This window comes from Uranotaenia lowii, chromosome 1, assembly GCF_029784155.1.
Source record: "Uranotaenia lowii strain MFRU-FL chromosome 1, ASM2978415v1, whole genome shotgun sequence".
Lineage (NCBI taxonomy): Eukaryota > Metazoa > Arthropoda > Insecta > Diptera > Culicidae > Uranotaenia > Uranotaenia lowii.
The window spans coordinates 4423272-4449275 of NC_073691.1; the positions used below are offsets into that span (position 1 = coordinate 4423272).

At 37.8% G+C, this 26004-nt stretch overlaps 2 protein-coding genes across 2 annotated transcripts in view; both read left to right on the forward strand.

The window, feature by feature from the left end:
* LOC129738518 (transmembrane protein 41 homolog) overlaps positions 1–26004 on the forward strand; it is a 35863-nt gene that overhangs the window by 2929 nt on the left and 6930 nt on the right. The window contains exon 2 of the mRNA XM_055729738.1: positions 5164–5424. Within this exon, the coding sequence (XP_055585713.1) occupies positions 5379–5424 (46 nt within the window). The 5' untranslated portion in view covers positions 5164–5378. The remainder of the gene's footprint in view (positions 1–5163; positions 5425–26004) is intronic.
* Positions 14645–15356, forward strand: LOC129738520 (uncharacterized). The gene is made up of 2 exons (XM_055729740.1): positions 14645–14918; positions 14984–15356. The coding sequence occupies exons 1-2, from the start codon at positions 14819–14821 to the stop codon at positions 15283–15285; spliced, it is 402 nt and encodes a 133-aa protein (XP_055585715.1). The 5' UTR covers positions 14645–14818; the 3' UTR covers positions 15286–15356.

Genomic DNA, 26004 nt, shown 5'->3' on the forward strand with positions numbered 1-26004 from the left:
ACACCAGTGAACTTGCTATAATAGACCACACATCTTGGCAAAGGAGATGTGGTCGTCGCTGGAGGCGACTTTCGCGACAAAGTCTATTGGTACGCAGCATCGCATCCGGAAGCAATTGAACCGTTTAAAGCTGAAGGCGGGCGACCTATTAAGGCTGCATTTGCTAGTGTTTGATGACCTGGTCCAGCAAATGAAGAAGGCCGGCACAAGAGTCGATGAAGCTGATCAAATCATTTTGTTGTTCCAAACGTTACCAGATTCATTTGATCCCCCGGTAACCCCTGGTCATTCGGTCTACTGATCGAAGCGGATAGATAGATATGAAGCGGATGGAACGAAGAGAAGGTCACGGGAAACTGGAACTAGCTGCTTTTTCGGGTGAGAAGACCATAAATTCTTTCAAGTTCCAGACCAAGTGCCACAAATGCGGAAATCAGCTAATTCAGCCAGCCAGAAAAATTCAGCGAGTTTCGTGGCCAATCGAGGAGGTTTCAAGTAAGATGGTGGCAACTGGCAAGTTAATCTTCAAGCTCGATTCGGGATTCGGGTTCAAGCGAACATAGAGTAAACACGAAGAATGTTTTCTCGAAGATCCGAAACTTGATTCAACCAATCACCATCTTAGCCATCGAAGGATGGAGAATCGATTGTCGCTCGTAAGGCTGGAGAGATCAACGGCGAGAGTAACAAACAGTTTCCCATCAATATGAGGAAGGTCCTCTACGTTTCAGAGTTACGAGACAACTTAATGTCGGTGAAGAGACTGACAACGGCAGGCATTGGAGTCCATTTTTCCGAAGAGGTGGCGTGTCTCAAGAAAAAGGGACAAATCAACAGCACGGCTTATCTCAAAGGCGGTCTATATGAATTGAAAATGAGAGTCGAAGTACCAACTACAAATCTGTGCAAGTATGAAACCGATCTGTTCTGGCATCAACGTTTCAGCCACTTGGGTCAACAAGGAATGCAGGCAATGGTGAAAAATGACCTGGTTACTGGTGCAAGGCCATTGCGTGGGTCTCGAGTCCGCAGTGTAAAAAGCTAGATGCCAGAAGCCGTGAAGCCGTCATGACTGGTTGCGTGTCGAATGGTTTCCGGTTGTGAGACCGGAGTTCAAGAGAAATCGTAATTATTCGTGACGTGGAGTTCGACGAAAACAACTTTCCGTTCATGAAGTGTCCCGAAGATGAGAAAGTCAAGCCGTTGATGGTGTTCTTCGACTTCTCTATATTCTTCCTTGAATCGAACTGCTTGGCCGTTCACGTTCGGCGTTCCCTACCCATTACGACCTTAGTGGTTTCACATCCGGTGGACAAACTTGGAACCTCCACACACGGTTGGCAAACGGTCCAGAGATTCGTCCAATCGAAGCTTTTTGGGCTTTGACGAAGGCAAATCTGAGGAAATACATGAAACCAGCGGGAAGTGTTGAAAAATTCAAGAATGTTTGGCCTAAAGTGGTAAAAATGGTCGGAGAAAGCACTGTGCAGAAGCTGATGCGTTGTGTCACCTACCTTACAAAAAACTAACGCTTAATGAATTATAAATTGAAAGAAAATGTTTAAATCTATTATACGTTTGTGTTGAGATCACAGTAGCGATCGCCTCATCACCAACCAAACCATTGCTAGGAGCAACCTAACAAACAGTTGTTACCTAGCTGTTATTTTCCAGTCCAATCTTAATAGCCGTTCAAACCAGTCGAAATACACTTAAGCTCTGCAAATTAATAAACGCGTTTTCCTATTGATTCCGAGTCAGTTTAAATTAAGTCCCAGTTGTTAATTTAAACTCAATAGGTTATGGGCACCACCACGAAGGAACTCGCGCACGGAATCCAACAGTTCAACGGAAATGCGGCGGAATTTGCGAACTGGAGCTACCGGGTTCGACTGTACTTAAAGGCGGCAGGTGTCTCGGCAGTTCTGGACGGAGAGCCTCCGGTAACAGCTGCTGAGAGGAGAGCGTTTGAAGCATTGGATGCGAGGGGGCAGTCATTGCTGGTAAGCTGCCTAGCAGACGAAGTCCTTGAGGTCGTGCGTGAGAAGGCAACAACCAGGCAAATGTGGGAGAGTCTTCAGGCTACATTTGCCAAAAAGTGTGTTGCTGATCGGACCATCACGCGGAAGCAGCTGTCCAGACTACGGTTGAAGGAAGGTGGTGACATGCGGAGCCACCTGGTTGAATTTGACGGGCTGGTTAGGAAGCTGAAAACGGCAGGGGCAAAAATGGAAGAAGAGGATATCGTTTCGCAATTGTTTAACACACTCCCAGACTCCTACGATCCACTCGTTACGGCACTAGAAAGCGTGAACGAGGAGGTTTCCTTGGAAACAGTTAAACAACGGTTGCTAGCCGAAGAAGCAAAACGATCTGATCGTGAAGAGACGTCTACCGACTACCAATCAGCTTTTTCTGGAAACCGTTACGGTAAAAAACAAGGACCGCAAATGAGAGGCAAATGCCACAGGTGTGGTAAGTCAGGGCATTGGAAACGAGAATGCAAGAATGAACCGAACGAAAATGAAAACGGAACAAACTTGGAGAGCAATCGGTTTGTTAGTTTCTTGGCCGGATGGGATTCATACTCCGGAAGAAATCAACGATGTGTGGTGTTCAAGCTGGACTCTGGTTGTAGTGACCATCTCATTAGCAACAGGTCGCTCCTTACATCAAGTCGTGATCTGAAGGATCGGATTAGCATCAACGTAGCAAAGAAGGGACAGGTTATGTTTGCAAGAACGAGCGGCGAAATCAGCGGGAGAAGCAACAAAAATTTCACCTTGCATATGAAAGAAGTGCTGGTTGTCTCTGACCTACGGGAAAATTTAATGTCCGTAAAGAAATTAGCAAAAGCGGGAGTCTGCGTCATCTTTTCTGGGCGCACAGTGATTCTGAAGAAGGGCTTCGATGTTTTGGCCACAGGAAGACTCCATGGAAATTTCTACGAAATTGAATTGTTCGTCGAGGAGAGACAGGCAAACTTGTGCGAGCTAGAGGGGGATCCAGATGTTGGAGCAGAATCAAGAGTTGACAAAAATGTATCTGGCGATTCGGTCATTGGCGTTTACCATGGACACGCGACACCGGAAGCGATCCCTTCACACTCAAAACGACGTAAAATTTATGGATGTTCGTCGTCGAGGTCCAACGGAAGGGAGCACGGGCTCCCTGAGGTAAATGATTCAGAGGAGAATGGACTGCAATCAACACAGAAAAATCACGAAGAGCGGTTCGTGAAAGGCCCAAGCAGTTTGAAAACTCAAATGTACAACTGGACGTCCCACGTTAATGATGGCGGTAGAAATGCTGGTCGATTGAAAATAAGGCGGAAGGCCAAGAGACTGCAGTCAAACCGATTCTCCGAAAGGATGGGAATAGACGATCGAGAGGGGGTGTTGAGATCACAGTAGCGATCGCCTCATCACCAACCAAACCATTGCTAGGAGCAACCTAACAAACAGTTGTTACCTAGCTGTTATTTTCCAGTCCAATCTTAATAGCCGTTCAAACCAGTCGAAATACACTTAAGCTCTGCAAATTAATAAACGCGTTTTCCTATTGATTCCGAGTCAGTTTAAATTAAGTCCCAGTTGTTAATTTAAACTCAATAGTTTGAGAGCAGCAACGCCACACGGAAAAAAATTGAGTGGTCATCCCAAAGACGCTGTCATGATAATTTTACCATTTCAGCGCTATAGTATTTTCAACCACGAAAAGTTTAACATCGATTTTGTGAAAGTGCGAATGTAACAATATTGAAATTACTATGTTACCTGGTAATTTTCGATAACTCTCAATGTTTGTTGTCGAAAATACTATGGTCATGATAATTTCATCATAATTTCTATCACAACTACCGTCCGCATAGTAATTTTGACATTGTGGCACCAATTCATATCAACAAAATACTACGCACATCGTACTTTTGAGAACAAAACATATTTGACTCAAAAACATAAGTGCGTATGATAATTCTACTATGGTAAACATTCTTGTTGTTTACACTAATTCAGGATCATTAATCATCAAACCCGTTTGTAAAAAAACTAATTTTGAGCTGCTTTATAGTTACATAACTTTGAAAATCATTCCAGAGCATCGGGAGAACACACTAACATTGACCGACGTGTGCCGGAAGTGTGAATTTTCATGTTTCAATTAATGTCATAATGCATGCATGCAAATAAACAAACAAACATACACAGTAATTTTACTATTTAAATCAAGCTCCTCGCTCCTCCTAATCTTTATTATAACACATACTAGTTTCATCATGAAACATATTAATTTTACTAGGGACGAAGTAAAACAATGCATCATTTCATTGACAATTTTACTAAAACGCAGTCGAATTTACTATGCGCAGCCAAATTGAGCACATGGTAAAATAGCTATGCGTAAGGTATTATAAACAACAAAACATATTTGACTCAAAAATATGGTCGCCTGTTGTTCGTTTAAACCACGGACTTAGTAATTTTACTATGCTTTTTTTGTGTGCAGAGTTATTGAGCGAAAACAGCAATGTTGATGCAATCTCGTGTTCCAAGCACAAGCATCAAAAAGTTTGCTTACGGTTAAATGTTTAAATTTCTAACTGCCTTTTTTTTACTTTTGGAATTCATTCAAAATTCGAACCTAGGTTTACAGCGAACATTTTTTTAAAGTTTCCTTCTGGTTTAAGATATTTTTTTTTAATTGATTAGGTAGTGAACAGTTCTTCCTAAATTTTAACTCACTGTGCGCCCGAAGGCGGCTGAGAATATCATTGATCGCGCAAGGCGCGCGTTTTTTCCTCCACACCGCGGTGCTCACACCACTTAACATCGGGGTAGTGCAACTCGGCGGAGTGAGTAAGTTAAGGTTAATCTCGAGCTGGCTCTCGATAGTCGTCTATCTTGGTGGCAGTTTTTTTCGTATTTCGTTGTCACCAAACCGTCGTTGTCGTTGCTGTTGCTTCGAATCATCCGATGTTCTCGTCGCCTATCTCTCCTATCGTATAACGATCAATCTTGTTGGTGGTTGGTGAGGGATCAACAGTGCAGAAGTGGGGGTGGAATTTCTGGTTTCCTATCATCATTTAATTTTGTTTAGCACAGCGCGAACTCATAGTTGTAGAATCTCATACTTAAATTTTTTTTTCATTTTTTTTCTTTCCAGGGGACAGTGGAATCCCCTCGAGACGGTGAATCAAGCAGTTCTCATCGAGACCGTGCTCAAAACTTCCGCGTCTCGCTAACCGGTTGGCTGCTGGGAAGTGCTGTGAACTTGAAGTGCAAAGTTGGAATATTCGATTTAACAAAACTTAATTAAAACAACAAAAGTGAAATTCGAGCTACCCTCAGCATCAACTAATTGCTTGAATAAAACCACAAATGGACGCCGTAGAGACAACGAACCACTTTGTAGCCTTTGGAGAAGGTATGTGCAGGAAGATTAGTAGAGACACGAAAGCCACAACCGTGGTAAAATGTCTATAATAAATATAAAAAAAAAAAAAGGAAGATTAGTTTTTGATAACCTACTTTCATAGAAAGGTGTTATGTGAAACCCACATAGGTTCAACTTCACCGAGAAGGGCTTCCGTTGTTTACAGCTACGTTTATGTTTGACCCTTTGCTTGCTCAACCACCTGCGGTTAGGGCTCAGCATTAATCGCACCTGTGCTGTGGCCCTGCTACCTAAATACATACGTATACTGGCAGAGATGCTCTAATGATAATTCCGCACCAAGCACCTAACTGTAACGCGCACGCTGCTGATGGCGAAGGTAAACATCGTGCCAGCCAAAGCCTATAACAGTTTACGGGAGACACGAAATAGGAATCTGCGTGACGAGACACTTTGAGATTTCTCGAGAGGTGAAAAACTATGCGCAACTGGGGTCTGATAATAGCAATTTAAAAGCTACATAGGTACATATACCGCACGGCTCACGTGATGCGTTTCTATTCTGAAACCGAAGGTCTATCACAGGTGAATCGATACTTACCTAAGTTGAACCGGTTGTAAAATTTTCACCGAGCATACATGTATGGAAAAAAATCAGCACCTCATTAGCATCAACATCTTAGAAAAGAACCTTAAATCAGGTCGAGATTGTGTTGCTTATTTTCATTCACCTCGAATGAAATAGAATAAAATCGATACCTACACCACCTATTTACCTAAGTATACCCGGTTCGGTTTGAAGCTAAACCACACTGGGTCCCATTCGACTTTGCCGCCAAAGTCAAGCCGGTAAGGTTTATTTTGCTTTCTTTGTTACGGTTATGCAACCGACGAAATTGTCTGAGGATAGGTATTCACTTACACCCGCGAGGATGGGATGATAGCAATTGCGCGTGATGTTGTCTTTGCGAAAAGTAAACTTAGTGATGAAATCCCGTAAACCCGTATTGGTGTTTTAACAAGAAAAAGATTCGATTGGATTCTTTAAGTCAGTTGCCAAATTTTTATCTGAATGAAATTTAGTATGCTAGGTATCCCAGAAGATTTGGCGAAGAAAGAAGAAACAATGTAAAGCTTGATACAATTTTCTGAGTGAATTGTTGTTACCTACCCTTTCTTGTTGTCACGACGAATTTGGCAGACATCGCATTGATGGGTAGGGGTTTCCTAATTATCCGCAAATGTAATGCTTTAAATAACCAAAAAAATCCGGGTCGAGAAATAAAACAATTGAAGATTCAACAAAAAGAAAAACAGAGAACAATTCGGGAGGAATCGACTAGGAATGTGCAAGCTTAACATCATTATTCTTTTCGCGCTTTCAATCAATTCTTTGAAAAATTTGTAATTTCGAGATCATTTTACTATTAAATTTTTGTTCATCTTTTTTTCTAAACGCTGAAATTTTCAGCGTTTTTAAATATAAAACTTTGATAAAAAAGATTAACTCAAGTATTAAATACAATTGAGTAGCCGAATTCTGTATTTTGGGAGAATTGAATCGTCAGGTACCTACTTCAAAAATAAAAAAAAATTTTGCCTTTAAGTAAACAACATTCATCAACAGTTGCTAGAACCTGTTTCAGAGCAGCAGTCGCAGCAGCAAGTCTGTTACAGAGGAAACAGATTCACTTTCACTCGTTAACAGTTTCACTCGATAAATTGCAACCTTGCACTTGACGATAACGTCAATTTTCGCACGACGATCATCTTTTTTGCCTATGGTGTTGTCGTTTGACGTCGGGTTAATGACCCATCGCGTCGTTGTCGTGAGAAAGAAGTACTTAACAGGAAGAAAAAAGTTTACTACCGTCAAGTTTTTTTTTACTGTGAGATTCCATTACAACTCACAAGCTCGTTTGGCTCTTATGCAATTTCATTCAACCGGTTTAAGGCGGTGGATTAATTTAGGAGACTCCCTGAATTACTCAACTTACTCTTAAGGGCAGACTTAATTGGGAGGAAAAACAATTTCCATTTCATTCGAGGTAATTTAGGTATTTTTTTTCCTCTCCACACAGCTGATCAACATCAACTTGGGTACCTAGCTCAGTAGTTTCCAAACTCGGAAGCATTCAGCTCCGGTAGCAAAAACCAACTCATTATGCAAACTTTTTTTTTATGCTTCTTTAGTTTTTCTTTTCATTCAATCATGATTAATTGAAATTGAAAAAGACTCCGTGCGCTTGATTTTTGGAATGAAATTTTCAGATTGACTACCAATGGTAACATTAAATGTCAATTTTGAAATTTCAAAGAAGTTTTCTGCTAAATTTGGTCTTCTAACCTCATAAAAAAACGGAAGCCAAAAAAAGGGGAAACACTGATCTACTGAACCCAGTATAGAAACAAAATGCCAAAATCAACGGATGGGATTACCGGTTCAATTTCAACCATAGCAGCTCAAACAAGTCAATGAATATGGTATTGAAAGTGAAACCCGGTGCGCGCCGCTAATTCGATCTTCCAATGTGAGAGGCTTTTCATCTCTGTTTCCACCTGAGGCGGAAGATTCATTTCATCTTGAGGCCGGCTATCATCCGCTGCTAATCCCAGCCCAGATACGACTACAAGATGATGACTGCACAGCTGGATGAATACCTATCTAGTGCTGGTTATGATTGCTTTGTGGAAAAAACATGTACGGAGTACAAAATATAAAGTCATTAGGCGAATGTTTGTTTCGTAATGAAAACGACATCCATTTACCGGTAACATTTATCACTTGTTTATATATTTAAAAAAAATCGACAAAAACAGACATTGCCAACAGTCTGTGACGACGATATCTTTTTTTTTGTAACGAAGCTTGAAAACAAAATTTAGTTTCCTACCACAGGTTACTAAATTCTTGGTCAATTCGTGCATCAAAAATACTTTTGTAATCTTACAATCAATTGAATAAAATCATTAAGCTGTTCGTACATCAGACAGAAAGATTTGGAGACGTCAACCTTCAAAATACTGGTGGCATTAACTTGGATTATGCCAAAAAGATGTCTTTTTCTGGGAAAGGATTGGTCAATCAATGTCTTTGTCGATAAAGCAGTTCAGAGTCGTGCTAAAAATAGCATTGAGCCAAGAAGATTGTTTATCGTATCGACTCAATATTTGAGGGTGAAGAAAATTCAATTTTATTCAATATCCACCTTGCCTTGCTGAACATATCTTTGAGAAATTCTTCCATAACAGTGATAAAGGAAACTGGACTCAAATGACTGCCCTAGGACGCATTACTTACTAAAGGTTTCTTCGGGTACGAACACAGTAGACGCTATGCAAAAAGCCAAGCGAAATGTTCATTCACCGGATGAATTTCGAACGATCGTGTTTGAAGTACACGACTTGCTCGGGGGGTGGAAACCAGAAGAAAAAAAAAACAAAAAAAAAGTACTCAAATGTCAAATTGATCTGATTAAATCACCGACCAGTGAACACTTACCAAATTTTGTTTCATTAGAATGATTATTGTTAAAGCTTTTTTTAAGTCTTTGAGAGAGTTTTGCATTGGATAAGTTTACAAATTTCACCAAACTGAGCATGCCTCATCTATAAAAAAAACGAACACGAACACATACAGGATCTCAATGAAACTTGATGTTTCCTCGAAGAGATTCCTTTTTCTTAACTCTAAGCGTACATCTTCCGATGATATGATAGCTAGCATCTTACAAATGCCGAAACCACCAACCCACAGAAAATGTACTATGTGTGCCGTGACCGGGATTCGATCTCAGACCCGCTGGCTTAGAAAACTTGAAAGCTATCCTCTACGCCACGGGCTGCGGCAATAGCTTTGTTGATTTCGTTTGGTTCCGGCTTGAATTTTTATCATAAACGATTAAAAATCTTTTCAAAAAGTGCTCATTTTTCTGTCGAAAAGTAAAAAAATGCTGCAGCGAATTTCTATTTGCCTGACCTAGGACTTGCTAAGGAATTTCAACACTGAAAAAAAACAACGCTTGCGAAAATCAACCACACGTGAAAACATCTTTGAAATTTAGTTTGCAGGTTCAAAATATGGATTACGTACCGCGTGAAATGCAGATCCCAGGACCGTGGAAACAAGACCGCAGTGGTTATGAAGAGGAATCTAAAGGAAACGTATACACGGTGCCAAAACCTTGTGAGGATGTCGGAAAATAGATTTTCGACACCATTTTGCAATTCAAGATGGCGGCTTTCCGTCGAACTTCAGCTTTAAATGACTGAAAATCGCATGAAACTCCACAGTATGGGTATTTTCGGATGAGAGGACTCAACGGGTAGAAGTAAGGGGGTTGGCATTTTTGTCATTGGTTTTAACAACCATCAAAATTACGGGGACACGATTTTGTGGGCCCAGAACAAACCTGACAGTTGACTGTCCAAGGACTAAAACTAAAGGTCTAATCCTAGAGGATTATGGTTCATTGGGCAGTAACACTCATTCTGATTCATCATTGGTTGAAATATTGTCTTTTTCAACTATGTACTTCTTTGGGCGGTAAACACCATAATCTTGTCTCCAGATGAATCTTGAAATCCAATATGGCGGCTTTCGCTCAACTTTAAAATATTGTAATCGACTGAAAATCACATGAATTTAAAAATAAACTATTAAAAATTAGACAAAAATTATTACAAAAATATTACAAAAATTTGACAATATAATAAAACAAATCTGACCAAACTTCCAGAAGAAAAAAAATGACGAAAATATAAACTCAGAAAAAAGCTATGCCAAAAGTTGGACAAAATTATGGAAATATAACAAATGTGAAAAAAATTATAAAATTATGACAAAAAAAGACAAAATAACTACTAAAAATACAAATATGACAAAATTTGGCAATAAAATGACAGAAATATGATAATACTATGACAAAAATATTAAAAATATGATGAAAATATGACAAAATAATGACAAACGTAATAAAAAATATGTATGTATGTATGGCGTGGCTTTTGAATTGTTTTCAGGCTTCAACGGCTGTTGGTTCGACGAAGGAAGGCATACAACCTTCATAGACCTTAACGAAGGTCGACAACCTCCTCCGTTTGCAATATTTTCTTCATATTAGTTAATATATTTAGTTGTATGTACACTGACCGAAATCTGGCTACAAGCTCTATCAGATTTTTTAGTTATTTTGCACTAAAGGAAAATCCAATACTTTTTACGAATGTATACACAACTTGAAATGTATAGATTTTTGTTCTGATCATCTTTATCGGAAATTCCAATGGATGTAATAGTTTGTCAATTTGATTTCATTTATAGTTCAATGCAGTGAATTAAATGTTTTTGTTTTTTTTTTCTTCGGATTTCATTAAAATGATATATCGTGATTTAAATTAAGATTGTTTTTATTGATGAATTATGTAGGTCTGGCTGACGTATGTATGGTTCAAACTTCTGATTCAGCTGGAAGCCACTTGTACACTAGCATCGTTCCGGAAGTCGATCACACGTGCCGGGGAATTGGGTTGGAGATTCAGGGGCTAAACTAAAATTGTTGAATATAATTTATAGACAAATATTCAATATTTTTACCTGAGGCTCTACGAAAATCTTGTTCAAATAATTTGAATATCCAGTTCAGGTGAAGCTCGCTCCGGAAGAACATCTCCTCGTTTCATCAGGTTGGGGCGCTTCTTTTACACCATCGAAATATATTGTTTCCTGTGGGGAAAGCGATACGAAGGATTTTGATAATTGGGAAAATAATGAGACATTAAGCTTACGTACCTGTTTTACATTCCAATAATCACAAATTTTCCGTGCTTTTCCCATCCTTCATGATAATCCGATCTCAATTCAAATACAGACCCCGTTCGATTTTGGCAACACGCTCGTACATTTTGTGTTGCCAAAATCGAATGTTGCCAAAATCGAACGGTTTTTTTTCTCCACTTTTTTATCAGTTATTTTTACAAAATAACTAATATTATTATCAAAAACGTTATTTTTAGTCAATTTCCGACCATTTCCAGTAATTTTTCATTTTTTTTCATCATGTTTTTGATGCATTTTGCACTTATCTTGTTTTGTTTATAATGTTTGTTTTCATTTGTCATATTTGCTGTTTTTTTCGTTCTTCATCATTTTTTAGTTGTTTTAAGTCATTTTCAGTCTTTTGATTGAATTTAATTTTTAACTTTTTGAATTTTTCATCTTTTTGTCATTTTTTAGTACTTGATAAATTAAAGAAAAAAATTTTGTTTTTATTGTTGCATTTTATCACCATTTCAGAACACAAAAACTTATTAGTGGTATTTGTCTGATTTAAATTGGTCCTCCCGCATACTAAAAAACTATATCTCAAACAGTATTTACGATACATCAACGGCTTCACAAAAAGTGACTGCCTTAGTAAACGTAGCTATTATTGCGGTTACTGGGAAAATTTCTAATCGCGCGACGGTAGCCTTCCGTGCGGTAGGCTAGCCGGAGCAGTACACACAGTTAAAAAAATCACTCTTACTCACTAATTTCATTGAAAAGTTAAGAAGTAAATTCTTGAATCAATCTTCAAATCATTATTTTGTAAGAGAGGACAAAACATGAAGTCATCGGAATGAAATATTATTATTCTTAGTATTCATGGAGATTGAATTAATTACGAGCGTTAAAATCCCAGACAAAACAAAAAACAATCTACATTATTGAAAACACATTTTTCCATAGCCTGAGAATTAACGAATTTGGCATGACGAAGATTTTTGATGCGATAAATGCGTCTTTGATACTTTATATGCAAGGAATATTGAAAAAGGTAGTGAAAAGGCAGTCCTGCTTTAGTATTGGTACAGGCTGAGACGTCACAATCACGCAAAATTTGTTAATTTACTAGGAAACTTATCTTTTTCGTTGATAATTCGAAGAATCTGCTGAAAATTTTCCACTTTGATAACATGTTATTGTAGAACGATTCTTGCTCTTCAAGATCGGTTCAAAAAAAGTTGCATTTTCGAATAATTTTTCTATAAAATAGACCATCGAAGTTAGAAAAAATGGTGCATTTTCCCCATTGAAATTTGCAAAACTTTAAAATTATTTCAAAGTCTTATATGAAAATGTTCAAACCAGTACAGTTTAAGCTCCTCATTGCAATAGAGTGACCAAAACACAAATTTTATACAAAACAACAATCAGTTATTGGCATTTCAGTGAACTGATTCAACAATCGTTTATTGATGTTAATTGTTCCATATAAGAATTGAACATGGTAAACCAGTTGAATTAAAATCATGACAATCAGTTGAACACCCAATATCTACTAGCTTGACCTTTTAAAACCTGATTTTTTCTTCATTTTTGCACGTTTTATCTTAAAGGCGACGTTGCATTCATTAATAAAATAAGAAAAAAAAACATAATGCAATCTTAAACGAACCAAAAAACTTCATAACATAGTGAAATAGAGGCCTTTCAACATAATCGAAATGAAATTGGAATTCATTTTCGTTCTAAAATGTGTTTTCTTTGAAATCCCTACCATTCTCATATAAATTTTCGATACAATCGTTTTTGTGACGTCACAAAAAAATCCAATATGGCTCTCGGCACTACCTTATTTAAATATTCCTTGCTTTATATGCTGGTCGAATTCAATTATGTTGTCGTAAAATGTAACAAATCGTATATGAGAAGTTAAAAAAAGGAGTTGTGTACGGTGAATGATCTATTATAGGAAATGCACTCATAACTGCAAAATTTGTGCAATCTGTCGAATCAGTATAAAATTTGACGGTTTTCTACACGCTAACCGCTTTTCAGTTAAACTTTATACGGATAACTCCGACTGCAAAACATAGCACGAAATCCAACATTCAATGAATGATCGCTACCGTGTCGTCGAACTCTAAACTTATTTAAACAACTACAGGTTTTCATTTTTTTTCGTGAATTTGTCCGCTGATTGACCCCATCGCAAACAGGTTTTTTTTATTATTCATTTTTCCGTGATTTTGACCGCTGATTGACCAAGCCACAGAGAACAGACGTACAAGCTAGCCCACGAAACTTGTGTAAAAATCCCAACACCCTTTTTGAACTAATTTTTGTTTTTTGGCTACAATTACGCCTTTTCGAAAACTGGGCACTTTAAAGTTGATTTGTAACTCTTGAATGGCGCAATAGATGGCACTGTTTGCAGTCAGTTTCTAACATATTTTTTTGGTTTTGGTTTTGAAATTTTACACACTGTTTTGACGGTTTTTTGTTCGAGCTTGTACGTCTGTTTTCTGTGACCAAGCTCAAGGCAAACACAATTTTTTGTTTTATAAACAATAGATAATCCGATAATAATATTTGGTATACATGTTTGTTTGACAACTTTTTATTAAAACATCTTTCAATGTTTTCCGCTTGTTCATCCGATTTAATTTGAGTCGATAAATAATCCATATGTAGAACTATGCTAATTTTTTCTTGAATACTGTAATTTTTTTTACAGTGGTACCCTACGGGAGCCCAAATCAGCTATCGCAGAAATAGAAAAAAAGAGTGGATCAGCAATATATTAAACCTTAGATCGACAACGATAAAAACGAAACATGAACGTTCATGTGGAAAAGTGATGGTATCTGGTACGGTGGATAAATAATATGAACGATTTACTTCAATTTCTCTATAATGTAAAATTGATCTCGAACCGTTACCCATAGCGTCCATGACTTACGTCAAAAATTGGCCGAAACGCGGATCAGAGCTGCCAGGTGATTTTGCCCCAAATCAGCATTAGCAACATTATCAGGACGGTCCAATGAATCCAAATTTCAAGTTTTAGCTTAGCTTACTCAACGTCCTATGAATTTAGTTTAACTAAAGAGACTGTAGTAAACAAAGAGGCGCCATCGTTTAACATTTATTAATAAATTATATAGAGATGTTAAGCGGTCTTTTAAACACCTACAAACTTAAGTAAAAAAACAAAATTTCTTCTAATGTAAAATATATTTTGATAACTACCTCTCATTAAAATAAGTTTTTGCGTGAAGGGACCAAGCTACTTTTGAAATGTATGAAAAAATTTCAGAAAAAAGGCAAAGTTCATGTTTGCTTGTTTGTTTTTATTTCATAAATTTATCATGAAATTATTTGATATCATAAAATGCAAGTTTGAGTATGATATTAATAAATTGTAAATATATTTTATTTTATATTCAAAAGAGATAGATCTAATTAAATATGTAAACATGAATCATATGTAAGAACATGATCCCAATATCATCCCAATTATTTTTTAATGGTTCTGAATAAGATATTACTGTCACGGAAATTAGCGAACATTTTAAAACACTTTGTTCTGAAAGAATCGATTTTCTTGGCACCACTGTTCACAGACGAAAAGTTTACACTTGGAAATTCGGAATCGCGATGCCTTCCAGCCGTCCGGCTTCGCGCGATTTCATAAATTTTTCCCCAAAAGTATGGTGTAAAATCTGTAAACCGGGAAACATAAATCGCAAAACATCAGGTGAGTTGTATAAATTGTATAAGTTGTTCAGTTGTTTCACCGTATCTCGCGTATTTCATTTCCAGAAACCCGTCGACTACACATCGAGGAAATGCCGGCTGAAAACTTGCCCCGCTGTGGGAAAATTTTTCATTCCAGCAACGAAATCAATCTAGTGCGTCCGGCCGGTTCAGCCCGACTGGTGGTGTTTAAAACTCCTTCGACCAGCCCCGTTGGCCTTTCACAGCTCGCATGCAGAATATTCCAAAAGAAAAGGAGCTTTGCAATGAAACCAGTCGGATCTCAACCAGCATCGCATTTCTCGCACCGGGAGTGTATCAAAATGGCCCTACATTGCCAATTGCCCTTCCAGGAGGATAAGGTATGAATATTTGATGTGTGATGTGTGAAATTGTGAAATCACAACGAGAAAACCAATAAAAAGTATTATTTTTAAAACCTTAGATTCCGTGTTTTCATTTCGCAAAAACAAGACAAAAAAATGTATGCATGTGTGCGTGATTTGTTAGACGTACGGTTTAGAGGAAAGTCTGAATAAAGTTTGAAGAACGCTGTGACAGATCGTTAAAAAACCATTTCTGTAAACATTTCGTTATAACAGAACGTTTAGAAAAACTATAACAGTTATAGTTCGACGAATGTGATACGTTTTCCATAAGCAGATTTTGGATCTTTACCTAACTGTAAGTAGAATAGTTTTTCCATACAACGGTTTTAACAGTTTTTAACAGTTACATAACCTAACGACATATTTAAAATACAGTCAATTCGGAATTCACGATTAAAGGAATGTAATTTACAATTTCGATTACTGTTTGCTTAAAGTCTTTTCACGCTTCATCAAATCGTCGTTTGACTTTTATGGAAATCATTTGGTTACAATTCTTATTTATGCGGGCTGTTATAACGAAAACTAAATTGTAATGTTGTTCCTAAAAACCGTTCGATTTTGGCACATGTGCCAAAATCGGATGTTGCCATACCGAGTTTGGCATTCATCGGGTGCGGACGCGTTTTTTTTTTTCAAGGTTTTGCTCTGTGTACCAAATTGTGTGGGTTGTTTTATTCTTTTGCACCGAGTTGTGTAGGTTGTTTCAAAGTCAATCCAGTGAATTGTGGAGGATAAAGTGTGATTTCCGAAAGATAAAAGGATTTCTTAAACAGTTTCCGAAGTTTTCCCCGAAATAGTGAAAGTACGAGATCGTTGATTCGCGCTTTTTTCTCTAGAGAGAAAGAGAGGAAGAGTGCAAAAAAAAATCCTTCGGTTATCTTGCGCGAGAACGTGTGTGTGCCGCAATATATATTCGATGTTTTTTTTTTTTAATTTGCATGGCCTACTTGGTTTCGCATGCGATGTTCTTGTGTGAAAGGGGGTGGGGTGTGAGAAACGCTTTTCAGAAAATGATATTGATATTAGTTGTTAAGTGGTGTCAAGAAATTTGTTGGAAGTGCGTGTGATGATGGAAGAGAGTAATTTATAGATGATTTGGCTGATCCCCCATCTGGACGGCGTGACCAATGTTCGCTAGGAAAAATGAAAAAATAGCAGCTGAATCCCGGTGAGCCAGTTCCAATCGTTTAATTTACCTTTCTGCAGTTCTCTATTTTCTTTCTACTTCTATCTTTGTTTTCTCATTGTTGTACGAATTAAAAAAGGATGTGCGTGCAAGATACAGAAAACTATTGCAGCTGTAAATTTTGTGCTGTTAGATCATGAATCATGAAATGATTAGGATGGTTCACAAATTCGATTGGATTGGTCATCTGTTTTGAAATAATCAATTTTTTTTTTCAACTGTAATCTTGATAGAAATGCAAACTACAAAAGTTTAATGTATCTCTTGATTCATATAGAAAGATTAAGTTGTTTGGTTTTTTAAATGAAAAGGTTTTTTTTTAGATTCACTCTAGATTTTTGAATAGTTGATATCTCTTATTGATGATAACTTATCCCAGTCTAATTATGTATTATGATTTTTATTAAATATTTTTATTAAATCGCTTTGAGCTGAGCTTTTAGATATTTCTTTAAAATACTAATATACTTTTTTCATATACTTTCCTATTTTTCCTTAAATTCTTATTTCTTTAATCCTGTTAATGCTGCAATTGTTTTAAGAAGGTTTATTTTTAAATTTTTTTTGTCATTTTTAATGGGGATGAGGGAGGGCCATCCGGACACCATATCAAAGCGATGTGGAAGGTAGAGTGCACTGGGCAGTTACCTTCTTAACATGTCGTTGAGAAATGGCGGGTTCGTCTATACACATCCTGTGGAACATTCCGCATCAAAATGGCTGAATTTCTTATCTTTTAGCAATTGATTGTTCTTTCGGTGGAGACAAATTTTCCCTACCCCCATTGAATCGTACTAGTTACTTTACTTGTACCTTCACTCCCTTGGAATAGTTCACTCAAAGGCAGTTTATAGTTAAAAAATAGGTCATTCGGATCAAATTTTGATGTACGATAGTTCGCTGCAAACGGGCTGTGCCACGCTACATAGGATGAAAAAATTACATCATACATGTGCCAAAATCGGATGTTGCCAATATCGAATGTTGCCAAAAACGAACGGGGTCTGTATAAAACAATTTTAAAGAACAGCGGTTTTTATTTAAAATTTCAAAGCCTGACCAGAAATTATTTATTCTGAATGCAAAACACACCTACTAAAAACTATACCGAATCATATTTATGAAATTTATTAGATTTTCAGATACAATTAATTTGGTGTAGTATTACAGAACGAACGTATACAATTTATTGGATTTTTTATTAGTTTATACTAGGTACATCATAGCCGAAAAATAATTGTACAATCTATTGGATTTTATGATTATATTTATTGGATTTTCTAGTTGTACTTTATATCCAACTTCCTAAAATAAAAACTATTAAATCAATTTAATGAATTTTATTGCCCGATTTGGTTCAGTGTAGATAAGGGTGTGTCGTGTCGCAACTTTTCTCGAATTTCGAAAACCCTGCAGCCTAGAAAGTTTCATTTTTAACCAAAACGAACGAAAGAATTTTTGCAGATTTTAAAAATGGGACACCCGGGTTTTGAATTGAAATTTTGTATGGAAAAACGTGAAAATTTGTTTTTTGTTTTTTTTTTCTAATATTTTTTTCTCACGAAATAAAAATGAAATTCCAGTGTATGGAGCTCCCTGGAAAATTCTCTGGCTTTAACTTTGCCGAAGACGGCAAAGCGGTACGAGTAGCGAGAAAATAGTTATTACGCTCCAAACAGAGCGTTCATTTTTTCACGAAATGAAACTAGCAACACTGGCCGGTTTTTCGTCTCTTTTCAGAAATACTATTTTAACTAGAAACTTGATCTACGAATCTTCATATATTCTGATGAATTGATCTACATTATACATTCTCTATCATTTGCAAAAATAATTTAGGGTTAGGGGAGATGAGGGCATAACGAGCACCCGAGGCATAATGAGAACTACGCTTTTCTACGAAAGTGCGTATTTTCTTAAATAAATTTTCATGAGGATTTGTTTCGTACTTCCTATAGTATTAATTTTTCACAAAAAAAGGAATCTCCTTATCATCTTTATAGAGATATTTAAAAAAAACGAGCTTGGTTCTCAAGTTAGGAAAATATTATAATTTTTGAGCACCACGAAATAAGCTCTTACGATCTTAAAATAACCTTGATCTATAATGTACGCACTGCAACATGATGTACACATTGTTTCTCAATTTTTACCATCATAAAATTTTTGATTTTTCACTTTTATCAATTTTAAAACACGTTTTTACTTAAATTTGTTGACTAGGGGCATATAGAGCACTATATTATCGAGGCATAATGAGCATTTTCTGCCGTAGAATCTAGCAGCGAATTAAAATTGATTTATAGCGCCACACCTTGACTAGTTTTCATCCGACAATTTAGCCTATTGGTAAGGTGTCGGAGAGGTAATCAAAAGACTAGAGTTAGATTTCTGTTCGAGGTGATTTTTTTCCATTCACAATTCATGATCGATTTTTTTATTGTTACATTATACGGCTAGTAGCATCATCCTCCGAACAAAGCACTTAATGTATGAGCATGCGTGAATTGTTTGTATTCTACAAACAGACCTAGATTATTTTGTTATTGCTTTGTTTGATGAATCTACGACTCACTTTTGACAAAATTTTTTAAAATGCATTTTTTAACGTTTTCATCTAGTTTTTCACGTTTCAGCCTGTTAAGGAATAGGCTTTTCAAGTGTCTGAACACGAAACAATAATGTAACCTCCATATTATAGCTATTTTCTATGGTTAAATAACCGTTTTCCTTAAGGTGGCCATTATGCCCCCATCTCCCCTACCAGAAATTAGAAGTTTTTTTCTTCACATTTTGATTAAGAACAACTATGAATTTACAATTATTTGAACAAAGCACATTTTGAATAATGTTTAGGCATTTCCAATGGTGCAGCTGCATTCGAACAAACCAATGCCATAACGTGTAACGAAGAAGATATCTTCCGAGACATGCCCAATGTGCAGAGAAACGCTAGAGCGGCCTCGATATCCAACTGGCAGCAGCAGTAGGACAGCTCGGAAAGCGGCCGGTGCGGCCATCGCGTGATCCCTAACAGCCCTTCGCCACTCTGTCCAACCTGCGGTTACATAGTGCGGTGAGCACGTAGTGTTCAGCTGCCTAAAGTTCAAAGAGGTACGCACGAACATGCTTGCCGTCTGTGGACCCGACACGACGACTGCCGACAACATCGTGCGGAGGATATGTGAGGATGCCAACACTTGGCGCATGGTTTAGCGATGGGTTCACCCGGATCATGACTGCCCTGCGGAGAAGTTGGAACCAGTCCCAGTCCGCGATCGGTGTGACACGGCTTCCGAAAAGTACTGAAGAACGACAGTATTCTTGCGAACGTCGCACATGCACCTCGATGAAAGCTTCCCGAATATTTCTTCCCTGACAGTTTTAAAAGGAGCGGTCGGGCGATGTACAGCGATGCCTTGTTTTACCTCATGCGAGAGTTTGTTCGTGGGTATGAAAGTTTTTTGAGCTTCGTGACAGTTTTGGGAATATCTTCGTGACAGTTTTCAATGCGTTGAATTTCGCATGACAGTACTACTTACACCGTCCGACTGTAGCCGAGATTCGCTCGGGCCGGGGTAATTTCGAATGAACGTATGAATTTTCCTTTTGCTTGAAGCTACTGCGGGTTATGATCACCCCAATCACCCTCCCCTTCCCTTTTCGCCTAACCTGCACCGGCATCACACATTACGTTACGCGCCGATCGTATGCTGCTGATCGGTGCGAATAAATGGCTCGTTCGATCTATTCGAACCGAGCAGCAGCGCATACGATCGGGCATGGGTACGGTATGGGCACGACAGTCACCCGTGACAGTCCTGCCCAAAACTGTCACGCCCTGCAGCCGACAGTTAGGATGAAATTATTTTCGAAACAGGAGGCATGAAGGGATGAAAACCGAACTATCGGTTGGGTTCGCTACAGCTTAAAGCACAACATTTTCGGTAACGCATGCTTTGAGCCGATTGTTCAGATACAGCCTGGGTTCTCGCACGTGTGCGATGTAGCCGAAGCGTTTCGATTCGTTACCGACGGTACAGCAGCGAACCGAGTGGTAAGGAAAACCGAGACAGTTTGTTTGGCAAGAAAAAGGCTGTCATAGCAAAGCTGTACTTTTCGGAAGCCTGGGTGTGACTCCTTCATCAGGGATCATATCTGAAGAGTGCGTCCGAACCTGGCTGAAAAGCATACAAAGATAAGACTACATCTTCTGCTTATACCCATAATACCTTCTACGCAGTCGAACTCGTAGGTAGAAAAGTATAGGGTGGCTCACATCACCGTTGGGTGAGCCACTCGAATCGGGCATCAACGTCGGGACTCTTCTGAGTCGCCAGCTTAAAAGCCCCTTACGTGTGCTGTAACTCTCGATTCGGCACTCGGCGGCCAAAAAGCCAGCCCAAAATTGCTAGCCAAAGAAAGGAGGAAAACCGAACCAAGGTCGGAGTAGAATGCCCTTTCGGCGGGGGACTTTCGTGTCGAGTACGCCCGAACTTGACAGTAAAGCGCACAAAGCACATGACGACCTGCTAGGTACGTCGCAAACGTAGTGTAGGATACCTCCACCGCCGTGGAGTATCTGAATAGAACACGGCCCTTTCTACGGTAGCTGCGGGGATAAGACAACCCCTTTTTCGCATTAGAATTAGAACTCGTAGTATTCACGCCGCGAAATACTCTCGGGTAGAGTGACTTCACGTCGCCGGCAGATGAGTCACTCGAGTCGGTGTAGGATGACGTCTTCGTCGGGAATCATCGTTGTTTCGTAAAGCCTCGGACGTGTGGATAAGGTACTCTAGATTCGGCACACGGACTGGCAAAGCGGAGCCAAGACCTCAAGTAATAGTGGACTCGAATAGTGACGGAGCACACGATAGTTGTGGTAGACAACTAGGCCGGGCTTCAAGTCGTCAGTCAGTCGAGGTGCTTAGTCTTGAATCGTAATAAAAGGCGCAGTATATATGATAGAGTTTTACTTGGAAACGAGTATGCCGATGAGCTCAGAAGCGCAAACTTGGTCTCCCATTACGGGCATAACCTTAGTTGCAGGTCCGGATGGGAATTAAGGCCAGAGGACACTATGGCGTAGGGGTACATAGTATCTAGAGTCGACCAATTGCACCCGTGGACCTATAGTAGTATACTGGAGGGAACGTGATGGCTTGCCATGCCTTAAAATGCAATCCGTAAAAAGGATTTACCCCCTGGTGATCAACTAATAATTAAACATCCTTTTCTGTATTACTCAGGTCCAGATTCAGCCTTGTCTATTGAACGACCTCTATACCCGCGATAGTGTAGTCAGCGCTTAATAAGGTGTTACGCTGGCTTTCTGCAGCTACACTGCCTGATGTCCAGCTAAGCAGCATTGAGGGCACATACCAATTCCGTTTGTTTCTTTGTAGGCGAACGACTTTTGAGGTGGTTATCATCGCCCGGATCCTGTCGAGCAAAAGGATCCTGGGCACGATTTTGAATGGTTCCAAGGCTGCTTCAGTCAGCAGATTATTGTCTTTTCTCTGTCATCGTATTTGGAGGTGTTCACCGTCAAAAACTCGCTTTCCGTCGTTTGAAGAGTCCATCTTCGCCATAATGTACGATGCCAGAACAAGGACAAGTTACGTCTTTCAGTTTCTAATGGATGTTGGGCTTACTTTTGACCAATCTGATAAGAACCTGTTGATACTTACGGCACTGATAAACTTACGGTTTTGGATTCATTGGAAGAACCAAAACATCTTATTTCACCGCAACGAAACTAAACCACATTGTTTTGGTTCCTCTTGCTGTGTCTAAATCGCAATTGAAGATTGCAGAGAACAATAGGATGGTGATGCTGATGACAGTACAAATGTTCATCACACGGTTAAGCGAGACTACTCAAACTAGGTTCTTGGTAGCACAATAGTCTTACCACTGGTAAGTTACCAGATATTCTGAGTAGAAATATCATTTTACTCATTGAGAAATTCCATTACTAGGAAATGAAACTACCACCAAAAACTCATTGAGCTTGGCTATGAAAAAGTTGACAACCACTCACTCGAACCACAGAAAGGTTGAACCATTCTCAAATGCAGCAATCAAACTGCTGAACAATATCACCTTTCAGTAAATCGTACGGAGCTCTTCACTACCAACGATTTGTTTCTGTAAACATTTTTATTCCCACTGTTGTTGACGATCGCCTAACACAAGCAAACAACAGCAGGAATGTACATTGTAAAAAAGTGTAGTAGGTACATCATGACTACTAAGTGACTGCCAAGGTTACCTCCGATTGGTATTGTGATGATGGATTGAGCGCTTAACTTTTCAAAGCACGTAGGTAGGTGGTATAGTCGTTTGGGTTGGCACTCGGTTAGACAATGATTAGTTCGCAACCAGTATGAATGTTTGTTTCAGCCATTCTTGGTTGTTAATTTTGAATCTTAATCTATGTTTAAAAGTCTAATATGTCCTTTGACATCCTCTTTAAAAATATATCTTTTAGGAAATACGATATTTAATTCAATCAGTCACATTAAGTTTAATAGTGCCTTCGTCCGTGATTGGATGCTTATTGTGAACATGTTTCGTTTTGCGTTTTTTTTTTCGTTGTTGTTGTGCATGTTTTGCTTAGAGCCACAAAACAGCAAGTGCATCGATTTATACGGCCCATGAATTCGCACATGTTTAGTTGTTCAGTCAATACGAAAACGAAAGGCAAAGTGCCGCTTCCACGTGACCGAGTTTTATTGGCGGAAATTCGTTGCTTTTTGGGGCCGCAACAAACAGAAACAAAACGATTGATATGCATACACAAAAACTTGTAATCAATCGCTTGTTTCGATATGCACTCTAGAGTCAGAGTGATCCTGTTTTGAGCTCTATCCCAATGTTGTGTTACACTGCTGTTACACACGAATATACAAGGATTTTTTCCAAGTTCAATATATAAAAGATTTTTTTTTATATAATTGAAACAAAGCTTGGATTTGTAGATCACTAATCACTTGTTTATTACTTTTAAGAGAACAATTCAGTGTTGATAGCACGTGGGTCTGACGAGGAATGACCAATTTTCACTTGTTGATTTGGTATCCACGGTAGCATAAGTCGATGCCTACTGTGGTAACAAAGTACGACCCATCCATCCTTCAGAGCATTCAGGAAATGAGTTATTTTGTATACTCGCTTCTCCAAGCGTTGGTCACCGTTTTGGTCCTTAAATCTCTATAAAAACTCATTTCATTCAAATTTTTGACGAACGGAAACAAAAACGCGTGCGGAAACAAAAAAAAATTATCAAGAACTTTCTCTGAATCTCCTGTTACCTTTAAATTTCTCATAGATTGTTGACTCTGTTAAAATTTTAACAACAAACAGTTCTCTATTGATCAAGCAAATTTAACCTACATTTTCCCATATCACACCACGAAACGAACTAAAATGCCATTCATCCATTTCAATTGCCAATTGCCATCATCCCATATACTTAAAGAAGGGCACAGTGAATTAGTAGATTAACCGAGCGATTGCATTCTGTCAAAGATTCTCCGCAATCTAACCTATAGCTCCCTTTACTACACAGTAAACGAAAATTACCGAGTTCGGTAATTTTTTTACCGAAATCCTAACATGTGTAAATCGGTAAACTGTTCGGTAATTTTTTCGGTAAAAAATAAACGAACATCGGTAAATCGATTCTTCATTTACCGATGTTCGTTTATTTTTTACCGAAAAAATTACCGAACAGTTTACCGATTTACACATGTTAGGATTTCGGTAAAAAAATTACCGAACTCGGTAATTTTCGTTTACTGTGTAGAGGATCGTGATAGGTGCGTGACTATTGCATGTTATTATTAGGGTATTAAGTATAAGTGTTGATTGCATTGCAGAACTTTGCTATTGATGTTAATAACAAAATGTGGCACAAAGAGGCGAACCAGCCAAATGCTGAAAGTCTCTCTAATAAAGATAAAAAATTGTGGAACAAGTCAAAAACAGCACACGTTATTTTCAGTTCTATTTTTCTTAATAGCTTGAGTTTAAATTCTGGCTCCAAATTGGAAAAGTTATACCAATTATTGCTGATCATCATAATTTTTGAAAGTTGTTATTGGAGAACACATTTTAATTCAAAATGTCTTAATGATTCTGAGGGATTCGGAACAAATGACTTTCTGATTATGGGATTCAATTGTTAGTTGCCTATTTTTTACAATTTTTTCGTATTAGATTGTACTACTCAACATTATAAATAAAATCGACAACACACGACGCATGTTCTTTATCGATCGAGTGTGGTTTCAGGAATCCCACACTCACATTGCACTCCAACGTAATTAGTCATTAACTTCCCATCAGTTGTCCACGATTTATTTTCGTTATGCTTTTTTTCTGTCTCCTCCTCAATAATGAATATATTATGAAGGTTGATGCAGTCAACCTTCAAGAAGATGACGCTGGTCTCTGTTTCATATTTCAACTCGGTCAAAAAGAGCTTCAGGAGGTAGATTAAGCTGCCCGAGGTAGATATTCAATGCCATTTGAGTTAACAACACCGAACACCAACAAATTAGAAATGCTGCCTCTAGCATTTTTATCATCAACAATAACCTACACCCATCATCATCATCATCATCGGAAGACGCGGCGCGATTCCACGGTTCATTATGAAATGGCGCACTATCACGTTATTCTACCAGAGAGATTTCGGTGAATCACCAATCGGTATACACTGGTTGGATGAATTTTAGTTTTTTATCAAAAGTTTAAGAAATCTAAAAAAACTAAAAACTTTAAAAGACTAAAAGGATTAAAAAGACTAAAAGACTAAAAAGACTAAAAAGACTAAAAAGACTAAAAAGACTAAAAAGACTAAAAAGACTAAAAAGACTAAAAAGACTAAAAAGACTAAAAAGACTAAAAAGACTAAAAAGACTAAAAAGACTAAAAAGACTAAAAAGACTAAAAAGACTAAAAAGACTAAAAAGACTAAAAAGACTAAAAAGACTAAAAAGACTAAAAAGACTAAAAAGACTAAAAAGACTAAAAAGACTAAAAAGACTAAAAAGACTAAAAAGACTAAAAAGACTAAAAAGACTAAAAAGACTAAAAAGACTAAAAAGACTAAAAAGACTAAAAAGACTAAAAAGACTAAAAAGACTAAAAAGACTAAAAAGACTAAAAAGACTAAAAAGACTAAAAAGACTAAAAAGACTAAAAAGACTAAAAAGACCAAAAAGACTGAAAAGACTAAAAAGACTAAAAAGACTAAGAAGACTAAAAAGACTAAAAAGACTAAAAAGACTAAAAAGACTAAAAAGACTAAAAAGACTAAGAAGACTAAAAAGACTAAAAAGACTAAAAAGACTAAAAAGACTAAAAAGACTAAAAAGACTAAAAAGACTAAAAAGACTAAAAAGACTAAAAAGACTAAAAAGACTAAAAAGACTAAAAAGACTAAAAAGACTAAAAAGACTAAAAAGACTAAAAAGACTAAAAAGACTAAAAAGACT

Coding starts and splice junctions, on each gene's coding strand:
- LOC129738520 (XM_055729740.1), top strand. CDS start 14,819: ATGCCTTCCAGCCGTCCGGCTTCGCGCGATTTCATAAATTTTTCCCCA. Junction 14,919..14,983: donor CATAAATCGCAAAACATCAG/GTGAGTTGTATA, acceptor TTTCATTTCCAG/AAACCCGTCGACTACACATC.